The sequence below is a fragment of the Serinus canaria genome, chromosome Z (genome assembly GCF_022539315.1).
Source record: "Serinus canaria isolate serCan28SL12 chromosome Z, serCan2020, whole genome shotgun sequence".
Taxonomy (NCBI): Eukaryota; Metazoa; Chordata; class Aves; order Passeriformes; family Fringillidae; genus Serinus; species Serinus canaria.
Window position 1 is genome coordinate 62,289,092 of NC_066343.1, and position 11,596 is coordinate 62,300,687.

Below are 11,596 nucleotides of genomic sequence, written 5' to 3' on the forward strand. Positions count from 1 at the left end.
TGTTGTGAAGTCTTTTGGGGCAGTTCAACCCTCCTTTGGCAGGGGCAGCAAGTATGACAATGTAAAAATTGTGCTGTAAAAATAGTTCAGGAATATTTAGTAATGAAGTAAAATACTCCTTTTTGCAGTTTCATGACATGTCTATGACACCTAATTCATAGACTGCAAAGCATTTAGAATGTGCAAGGGTTTTTTATTAAGGCTTTGAGCATATTCTTGGTAGTAAGGAGAGTTCATTCCTGAGCAATGAACCTGTGAAATTTCATTTATTTCCTGTGTTCATAAGAGAGTTTTTCTGATAACTAAATATGATTGTGTATGTTTCTCCTTAGACATTTTAAATAAAGGTCTGTTAACTGCTGAAAATACCTTTAATTATGTGAGAAAAAGATGTTGGATTAAAGACTAGTAGCCTGCAGAGTGCAGGAAGGTGCTACAGAATTACTTTGCTGAACCTAACGATGCTAGGTCACTAACTTTCCATGTCATATTTTAGGGAAGTCATTATTATTTTTTAATTTAAAGTGGAAGCAACCTTCCATATACAGCAGTTCTGTGTGGAAATGAAATGATTCATTCAGCTTCTGACTTTGCTCTAGTAAAAAATTATCAATTTTTTAAAACTTTGATAAAGCCAGGACTTCTTTTTCTTGGCCTGATCTGTCTGTCAAGCAGCAAGCATCCAGAAGTAAAATATAAAAATGATCTTTATAGGTTTGTATCCATTGCAGTCAATCACTATGCTTTGTTCTTTTGGATTTAATTTGGGGCGTAACTTCATGATGAATTTGAAGGTGCAATTTTTAGTAAGCATTTAAATAGATGTAAACTACAGCAAAGGACTTCTGTTTGCAGAAGTCACTGAAAGCACTCCTTACTTGTTCCAAACCTGCTTGTTTGAAAGGACCTGGAGCTTTTTTGGTTGAGATGACCAAGAGATACCTATTCAATTAAGTGGTGATACCTATTCAATTAAGTGTTGATACCTATTCAATTAAGTGTTGGTGTTTCCCAAAGTAAAGGCTAGCTGCCTATGCTCAAGGCAGTGAAAGCAGAACTAAGCAAAAAATTCAGAGAAAGAAGTGATCAGGTTAAACTGATGTTCCATGAGGTTGAGCTTTGAAGACGGAATGACAGGGCAAGGCAGTTAGGTCCAAAGAAAAGATTAACATGACCCCCTGTTCCTTGGTGCTTTCCTGGAAATGTTGCAAATGAGTGATATAAACTTCTCTTAGTGTAGCCTGAAGTTAGGAGTTGATGAGAGGGATTGGAACAATTTGCTGTCTGGCTGCCTGGGATGTCACTCTAAGACCAGGAAGGGACCTTCACAGGCATCATTTCCTAGTTCTCCAGAAAGCAAACTCCAGCACAGTCTGCTTTGTTTGGCTGCTGCAGTCATGCATGAAATCACGAGCTGTGGGCATGAAAAATGTAGATGCCTCTTGGTTTATGCATTTACATGTACTTACCTTGAAAGCAGTGGGCTTGCAGAGTGCTTGCCAGCAGGCTGTGTTTGGCAAGTGTGTACCTCGCGGCCAAGAGCGGCAGGTGTTTGTGTTATGTACTTATGGCTTCCTTACCAAAGTCCTCACGTCCTTAACAGCACTGCCGGTTGAAAGCATGACATGAACCTCAGTGAGGGGGGATTAACATGGCATGGAAGCACACTAGCCCGTGTCTTTCTTTTCCCCCAACTACCACCTGGAAGTAATGTGTGCCAGGCCATAGGGTCCCAATCCTGCGCATTGAAAGCCAGACCAAAGCGTGCCGGGGAAATCTTTGCCAGCAACTGGGTTGCTGTTGTGGAATATGGGGACCTGGAGGGCCGGAAGACTATTACAACAAACTACAGGTTCTTGCGGTGGTGGAATTGCAGAAAGAGGAAGGGGAGGCATAGGGAGGGCAGTTCTTCAGACGGCGGCGTCTTGGGGCCTTTTTTTTTTTCCACAGTTCAAACGCGGTCTGCCGCAGGCTGCGCTTGCAAGAATGAACAGTTGTGCGTGGTGATTAGTTATGTGCACTGGAAGGAATAGTCGGGTTCTTTTTACTGGGGAACAGCGCTTTAAGTGGATACTGTATTGCCACAGTAAAAGCCGGATCATATATTGTCCGATGTTTGAACAGAACTAATCAGGGGAGTAGGGAGCTGACCCGGGTTCTAGGAACTTTTTTTTCCATAAAGTAGTGGTGGGTTCGCTGACAATCAAAGATCTCTCGGATTCACTAGAATAATTTTAAGAGAGGGCATAGTCTGACTATGTAACAGCCTCAACCCCAATAGACTACTCCTGTTTGGAGAGGAGAAATTCATAGTCTGTATGACCATATTTGAGACACATTTTACTATACAGTTCCATTTCACAGCCTGCTTACTTACTTGGAAAAACATCTCCTAAAGAACATTTGCAAAACAAAATGTCAAAGGAAACGTGATTTAGAGTCAACAATCTTCATTTATAGACTGGCATCATTTAAAAAATAAACAATTCGCCCTCTATTTTACTGTGTTGTGAAGACAAAATGTTGGCTTATCTTGCATGCTTAAATAAGATTTGCTGTAGCCTAGCATATAGATCCCCTTGGCAGGCAATCTGTTTGGGCTTGTACTGCCTTTTACCATTGATGAGACCATGACAGAACATACTTTTGCAGATGTATTTAATTACAAAAATAATCAGGATAAGTCAAAAATCCCTGTCACAACCTTTTTTTCCCCCCTTAGTCTTAAAGCTTGTTTTTTCAAAATGTTCAAAGATAACATGGTGTATAGAAAAAGCATCTGCCATGTCTAGCATATGTTTAAAAAGGAATTGTCTGTCCAAGTTCAACCACTGAGTTAGAAATGATACAGGATACAGATTTTATATTCTGGAAGTACATTTTCCTTTGAGGAACGTTTTCTCTTGAGGCTGTTGCAAGATTGAGTTGATTATTACATGGAAGCTGTGGGGTTTTTTTCCTGATCAGTCACCCCTGCTGCAAAAACCATAAGAAGAGATTTTTGTATCATATATACACACATATATATTTGATATTAGAATTGTGGTTTGCATTTTTCTGGAATGAAAAAATAGGTGTTAATAAAAGATAAGCAACTTTTATTAATTTAACAAATAGGCACTATTTTTTTTCTTGTTTTTTAAGGGCTTATTTTAAATATTTTTGCTGTTGCTTCCTTGTTAAGGCAAAGGGAACTTAACAGGATTCAGCCTTATTCAGAATCAGAACCTGAAGGAATGCTTGCTTCATGGAAATTCAATGAAAGAAGTGTAGGTCTGTTTGTGTAGCTGAAAAGGGTACTTTGGGTTTGGAAGTCAGAGATTCAACAGGCTTGGACTGCAACAAGCCCCAGAGCCCATGTGTCTTCTTACCAGTTGAGAGGCCACGTAGTGGACTGCACAGGAAAACTCCTCCCAGAGCACCTACCTGTGCAACATTAGTAAAGTATGAAGCTTCCAAGATCAGGTGCTCTTCCTGTAAGTGAAGTTATAGTAAGACTTGTATTGCTTAGGAGGTACTGTAGAAAGTAGCAGTTCTGAAGCTGTGCACTGTGAATACGGTCTGCATTAAGCTCCTTCAGCCCTTACTAAATGCTGTCCTCTTAGCACAGAGTGATACTGGATTGACTGTCTCCAGTGGACTCAGGGAGTCCTGGAACGCTTTCTACATTTCAAACTTGATTACTCCTTGTTTTCCAAGCACAAACTGTTTTGTTACATTGGCATTTTTCTGCTAATTTAATTGCATTTTAGTTAGAGCAAAAGTTGTGTTTGGGTCTAGTTCTGAGTGGTGCTGGGCTTTCACCACCTTCCTTATCCTGAGCAGACTTTATGGCACATCAGACTCAAGGGCATTAGAGAAATCTGAAGTGGATAATGGTACACAAAAATGACAGCTGTTAGTGTCAGATGTGCAGACCCCACATTTAATGGAATATGCTCATCAAATGTAAAACACTTGATATTTTGATGGTACTGAAGTCAACAACGTTGGAAAACATAGAAATCTCTCCAGTAATTGCCTTTGTTATTGTTTGCAGAATACAGATTTTAGTGCTTCTATCTTCATCCTCCAGTGTTTAGCTTTGCTTGAGTGGACTCATCTCTGTCTGTGGCACAAATAGGCCCAAATAAAGTGGGGCACATAGTAACTTGGACTCTGAAATGTTGAAACATTTCTGGAACTAATTCAGGAATGCTGATGCGTTGTACCTGTTACATCTATTTATTGTCCTAGTTCACACACAACTTTGAAAAAAATCAATGAATTGTTGCTATCCACAGAAAACATTTCATTGGCATTTGATACAGTAAACACATTCTTCATGAACTAAATTTTCCTCAGTGGCTCGTCTCATGAGGTTATAAATGATGATACATAGTGGCTGGAGGAAAGATCACATAGAAATTTAAGTGGTACAGAAAATACAGCCCTGTACCTCTAAAAGAAAGAGGCATTAATGCTTGAAAAGGAACTTATATATTATTCTTTCATGAGTTAGTTTCTTGAGTACTGTTAACTGAAAAAGATGGGTTAAGGAGGCAGGAGGATGCAGTAGGTGATGCTTCCATGGGGCACATTAATCAGCTAGGGGCCAGATTATCCACGGAGCTGTTTTTCATCCTGAAAGAGTAAGGTCACTTGAGTTATTTCTGATCTTCATCCTGGGGCATCAGTCTGGGAACAGGAGATAATTAAAGACCTTGGACCTTCTGTGGAGACCTATTCCTCAGAGGTTTTGTGTAGACCTGAGTGAGAGTTCAAGCAAATGTTAACCACTGCTGCTATACAAAGTCTTCTCTGTATTGTTACTCTTTACACCTTCTTTCCTCATCTACCTTCCTGTTCAGGCTTACTGTATTTTATTTTTGGCCTGCTGTACATGTTATAATATCAGTAATTGAATTTTGTGAGTAAATGAATTAAAATAATAGAATACATAAATGTATCCTTACACAAAAAATTAATGTGAATGGGAGAATGCAAGGTTTTTTTTAAAAAAGCAAAACTGGAATTAACTAACTATATAATCATTAAACAAATAAAATTGAATGTGAATGGAAGAAAGACATTTAAATAGAAAATATACATTTGATATTGTATTATATCATCATCAAGCAAATAATCCCATCAAATGTATCCATATACAATAGTCACAGAGTGTTTATTGTATATGTATACCTTTCATTGCATATTCCCTGCTCACATGCATCTTCCAAAAGATCGACTATTACTGCACAGAAGACTCTGCAGGGGGCAAGTACAGGTTCATCTGCCCAAGTTTAATATGCTTACACCAATAACCTATCTCAAAATAAATGAAGCTCAGAATCTGGATAGTAACACCGCACATATCTTGTATTCTTGCATCAGAAAATTTAGTTGTGGTGGTGTTTATCTCTGACATATTGCAAATATGGCAGGTTAAATAAGTGCAGTGTCTCAAGTCTTCAGTGGTACATAGTAGATACAGGTGGAAGTGAATGATGGGTTGTACTGCTAGATCTTATCTGTATAACAACTTTTGTGGGGTTTTTTTCCCTTCTTTTTTGCTAGGTTTCACCGAAACTAATACCAATGAGGCAGATCTAACTGCGAATTACAGACTGGGCTTAATTCACAAGAAGGCTTGTTTCCAAATGGAATAAATCGATGACTGTCTTGCAATGTTACTTATTTTTTCTTTATTCTTTTTTTTTTTAAGGGTTCTTTAAGTAGTTTCCAGATAGTTAAACTCAGGCTGTGACTATATGCCTAATTGTATTCTGCTTTCATAACATTACCAACTTTAATGGAATGGTGAATATATTGTCTAAGTTTTGAATCATGTTATAGTAAAATGTTAATGATTGTTGTAAAAAAGAAAAAAATGCCTTGTAGTCTCTCTGCCAAATACTAGGGGTTTTTTACACAGAATTAGAAAAAAATCCTGCAAAACTTATGATTGCCTCTTTGTTTGCTGATATCTGTTGCTCTGGAATTATAGCACTTACCATGTCCATTCTCCTGTCAAGGTGTGGGTCTTTCTTTTCTGGAGTGGCTATAACAAGTAAATGTATCTGTAGAGAGATATTGGGAATATGGATGTTCCTTTTCCTGAACCTTTTCATCAGTCTGTAACAAAATTGTTTGAAGTAGTGGCAATAATTGGGACCTAAATATATCTGCTGTTTCCACAATGTGTGTCTGTTGGTTCTGAGAGGTCTACACCTCCCAAAGTCCAACTGTGACCCTTCATATTTCAGTCATACAAATTAGAATGGGGCTAGTGTAAAGGAGAAAGATGAAAAAAAAAGTTTCTGTCGTCATGCAGACAACTGATGGCTGATAGCTGCACTGATAGCTTAAATTTCCCATGTGAACTGCTCTTATTATCCAGATATAATGCTTCTCAGCTCCCAGTCAAAGGCAAATGAACATAGTTTCTGGAGTTAGGTCTGTCCTTCCAGTGTCTCATTGAGAAACGGGATGAGAAGGTTGTGGACACTGAAGAGTCTTCTGAAGGGAATACAGATGGTTAAGGGTAAAAGCAATATGCAGTGCTTGTCAGTCAAGGCACCAGAAAAATCTAAAGAGTTTGGAACCCAATTTCATCATATCTTGAGACAATCAAAATGAAAAGACATTATCTCAGAGTCATTTTGATGAAGGCCTTATTTTCCCTGTTAATTACAAAATCATTTTCATATTTTGTTACTTTTGCAAACAGATAATATGACAGTTGTGGATCTCAAATAGCAAATCAGTACAATATGTCTTTATTATACAGAGCATGAATTGACTGGAAATCAACATTTACTAAAATACAATGTTCTCTCCAATATAATGGTTTCTGTCATTTCTGTCATTTATATAAATAGGAACATGTAAAAAACTTAAGTTAAAATAATTCCTGACATAATGTGTGACATTAGGACTGGAGCATATTAAGTGACTGAAAAACAAGTAAAATGTAGATGCACAAGAAGTTTACATAATGCCTATCACACATGTAATAAGCATGTTTAGCACATGACATGGAAAAGCATTCTAATGCTAAGTGAATAAGGGATTCACCATAGTCAATGTGTGTAATAGAAGGAATGTACCACATTTCTTGGGCAACCAGACAGAATATGGTGCAATATTTAGCTTTTGTACTACCCTCTGTACAGCATTTTTCCATTCTAAAATATGAAATGCTTCTCTTTCATGGAAACAGCTACAAAATTTGTCTTGATCCATGCATGAGTTTCCAGCAGTGAAACTGCTTCAGTTGGAGGTATTATATTGTATAGTTGCACTTACCCTAAACAGTTCTTTTGATAATCTTTTGTCAATACCATAACAAACTAGCCTTCATCCCAGAAAGAAATAAACAAAATGCCTTTGTAAACACCATTATGCCAGTACAAAGGTATTCCCATAATACTGAACTGTGACTTGAACTCATGGCTGCTAGTGGGTGGTAGGCCATTGTGTAGCCTTAATCTATAGGCAAGACCTGATGCTGACTGTGGGAAAGAAGTGTGTTGTACAAAGACCAGTGCTAATTTCATGATTAATGTATACAAGCGATTGGTTGATAGGTAATTGTCATCAAAGACTTTAAACTACATCATAGTGCTCCAAGATATCTTAACACAGCATGTTAATTTTCATGTTTTCTCCATTTAGGCTATATTTAGATGTATTCCCTATCTTACTCACTCATTCCACTCAAGTTAAGTTTGACCATTTTTTTTTCCTGTGGAGGTAGACTCAAGTTCTGCTTGCAGAGGTTTTGAAGATTAAAAATCTGTATATAATAAAACCTGACTATTGTAGCTCGCTGTAAACAGTTTCACTTCTGAATAGAGCAGCCCAGAGGCCTCTTCCCTAATCCATGAAGGCACTTCACTGTCAATTCTGACCCTTGTGGTGGTGTATACAGCAAAAGGTGCCTGTCTTTACCTTCTGAAGAGCTACTCTGAGGGAATGGGTGTAGTCCCTGAAAGCATTTTGTTCATCTTGATTCAAAGCTCTTGTATAGAGTACCCAGAAGGGATTATGGTTTTAGGGGAGAATTATAAAAACTACTGTACAGGGGAGGGCAGTTGCTGTTAACTTATCCAGAGGAAAATAACCCCACAAAACCAAAAAGACCAAAGAACACAAACATTTAAATAGATGGGCAAATCTTTAAGAAATCTGTAAATGAAAATGTTGATCTATTGCAATTATCTCTGCTACATTAGTTGTAGAACTGATTAGTTAATTTCAGTGAACATTTACACATCTATGAAGTACAGAAGTGTCTGAGGTCAGGATCAGGTGTACACTGCTTCTGCCACAGAACTTCACTTTGCTGGTACACGCACAGAAGCTATTGCTGTCATTAATACTTGGCTATAAAAAGACTAATGACCTGCTAATGTCTGGGATCGCCTTAGTTTCTGAATCAAAGACTTAGGACCTCAGAACTTCTGATTTCCAGCTTTTCTGGTTCTCTTACTGCCTTGTGGAATGACAGCTGTGTTCTCTGCCTTGTCTCCTGTTGCTGGAAAAGGGGATGTTTTTCTTCCTACCTCACAGGGATGTTGTGAGGAATTAGAAGCTAAGGTCTGTGCAAGAGTTCTCTTCTGGGGATCACATTGATCAAGAGTGTGGAAGAGTACTTGAAGATTGTCATACGTGCTGTACATTTGAGTTCTGTGTCTTATTTGTGTCAGTGTTAATGCAAGAGAGCAAAAGTACATGGTGCTGAAAATTGGGGATAAAAGGAGAACAGGCTCTCTCCGTATACAGCAATGATGCTGTAGCAACAGGAGACAAGATATGTATGTCGCACATGAATTTTTGTATCTTGAGGACAAAAGATTGTGTTAAAATATTGGTATTGTTATGAAAATGTCACGAGTTCGCACAAGATAATTGCAACAAGCTTTGAATCCATTTTTAAAATTCATTTGTTAGGCAAAATAAAAACTAAAGCACTCCTAGGTATTTCCCTCTCTGTGGGCACGAGTGTGGTTCACAGGTAAGGAATACTCTGAGCAGTAGTTGCAATAGTTGGTATGGCAGGGATTAAGGTTTATTGGGACAGAAATCATTCCCTGCTTGACAGCACTTCACAAACAAGGACAGTTGATACTCTTTGTCCTGAATAAGATGATGATTCTACTATATTATTATCACATTGGACTCTACTTTATATTTTATTGATTTCTTGTCCCTGAAAAATGGAAAAAAATGTAGAAAACATAGCTGTGCTGTAAACTCTGCAAAAATCAAAGTCCTTCCTATGTGCAAAAACAATCAATAAAGTAAAGGTTTAAAAATCACAGGTTTTGTCTATTAATTTGTCTGTTAGCATTTTTTGTGTTGTTCTGTTCTTCCAAAAAAACATTTGGGAGAAATAAAAGTTAGCTTGTATTCACGCCAGCGTATCACACATCAGCACATGGCAAAACCTCAAGGTCTTGTCTGAATGTAGATGAGTTTGATAAACATAAATAATGAAGCTCAAAAATCAGTTTAACAGCTGGATTCTGCATGTTCTCTCTTCTCACTGGTGTCTCTGTTGGTCAATCTCAAACATAATTATCACATTCATTTTCAAAATGACTTGTTTTTCAATCAAGTTAAATAATGGACTGCATATGTAGTCCTTAGAGAAGAGATTTTTTTACCTTTTGATTAAAACTGCTGTAGAACTGATCACATTTGAGATGTTAATCATCGATGTTAGCGTGTGGCTGCACTCTGAAAATTGTAGTAGATGACACATGAAGACAAATTCCATTAACCACCTACTGAATGATAAAGTAGATGATTGCAAAGGGATGAAAATGTCTGTGTGTAGTGGGTCGTCCTTCCATACCTGTCATAAGGTCATGCATAAATGTGTCATAGAGTCGTTTTCTCTTCAGTTTTCATCAGAAAGCAGGTTGATAAATGTGAAGAAAAATGTTTAGAGTCATTTAAAAAAACCCTGATGTTTTTCTCTGAAATGAAACTCTTCAGTAATTTATATGCGTGGTCAAAATCCAACATCCCTTTGAAGGGAGCTACAAGGTAAGTGCTAAACCTCCAGAGATAATACAGTAATCTGAAATCCACTCATTCAAGTGTAGAAGGTTACATTTTCCTCTGGGAAGAGGAGAAAGTTAGTTACAGGCATATCTGAGAAGTTTTGTGGTATGTATGTCTTCTGTTTTGCCAGTTGTGCTGGTTTGGGTTTGGGTAGAGTTAATTTTGTTCACAGTAGCTGGTATGGGGCTGTGCTTTGCATTTGTGCTGAACACAGGGTTGGTAACTCAGGGATGTGCCCCTTATCCTGAGCAGTGCTTGCTCAGAGCCAAGGCCTCTTCTGCTCCTCATCCCACCCCACCAGTGAGGAGGCTGGGGATCACAGGACTTGGGACGGGACTTGGCCAGGACATAATTTCTTTGCTGCTCAGCAGTATTCTTATAACAGAACCCCTCTTCTGCTCATAGCCATCTGCTTCTGGAGACCAGGGACCTTAACATACCCATTCTACAGTGTGTTTGGCAGCTTTAAACAAAAGAATTTCAGAACAGCAGGATGGCGAAGGAATTATTTTTCTGAATTTATCTGCATAACATCAGGTTTTGAGGTTCCAGCAAAGAGAAAAGTAGCTATTTTGCATTATGAAAACTTGCTGTGTTGCTGTGTCTGGTTCACGTGTTTGTGTACACATTTGGAAGTAAGGGCATGGGAGAAATCCTTGCCTTCAACGTGATTGGGCTCTCCATCTGCCTCCCATGATACTTTCTATTGATTGTATTTTATTGGTATAATGGCTTGCAGAAGCAAGCAGAGCATAATTTATTTGTGGGAGCAGTAGAATCTAAAAATAGAATTTTTATTTTCATGTTCTTAAAACTGTCCCCTGAGCATGTAATACAGAGAAAAACTGTTTAATTTGTGTAAATCTTGGATAGAGTATTAGACTGCAGCTGCTGTAGTGCTGTAAAGCTTTTGGGCATTGCCCCTGGGGCTATTACACAGGTGAGAAATGCTGTCCTTGGTGGAGTGCAGATCATTATTGCTTCTCTCTAACCTGTGCCTGTATGAGGGTCACAAGCCAGAGTCCACCCACCTGGCTGCTAAAGGGTCTCACCTTGTATGTAGGTTTGTGCTGTTTTTTACATAGAATTGGCACAGCCGCAGCTCCATCAAAAAATTGTGGTGATGTTTCTTTCTCTGTATTAACTCAGCAGGGAGAGTTTTTGCAAAGGTTCTGCTCCTAACCCTGACCAGGATTAGGATTCAAAGTACATCTTTTTTGTCCCAGGAAAACACCTAACCAGCCATGCTGCTCGGGGAGCTGGGTGAGAGAGCTGCTCCAGGGAATAATGTCAAAAGCCACAAGGCTGTGAATGAAGTCAAGAAGGAGCAGGAGATGTTCATGTAGTGGGCATTCGCCCAGCAGTGGCAAGACTTGAACTCTCCTTCAGAGAATGGCTCTTCTCTTAATAACATGTGCTTTCAAATGTGTAAGCAACTCACTTCCCCTCCTTTCTGTCTGTCCCATGTGTAGGCACCGACCTGCAAGGTGTTTCAGGGCAAGCAACAAAACTGAGAAGTCTCTTAAAGAACTGGCGGGCCAAG

The 11,596-nt window shown here is 38.6% G+C and overlaps 1 protein-coding gene across 3 annotated transcripts in view; it reads left to right on the top strand.

The window, feature by feature from the left end:
- OXCT1 (3-oxoacid CoA-transferase 1) overlaps window positions 1-9,302 on the top strand; it is an 86,236-nt gene extending 76,934 nt beyond the window's left edge. For all 3 annotated transcript variants that reach the window (XM_050986569.1, XM_009095812.4, XM_050986570.1), the window contains one exon: window positions 5,557-9,302. In XM_050986569.1, coding sequence (XP_050842526.1) covers window positions 5,557-5,592 — 36 coding nt within the window. In that variant the 3' untranslated portion in view covers window positions 5,593-9,302. The remainder of the gene's footprint in view (window positions 1-5,556) is intronic.
- Window positions 9,303-11,596: the final 2,294 nt, after the last annotated feature.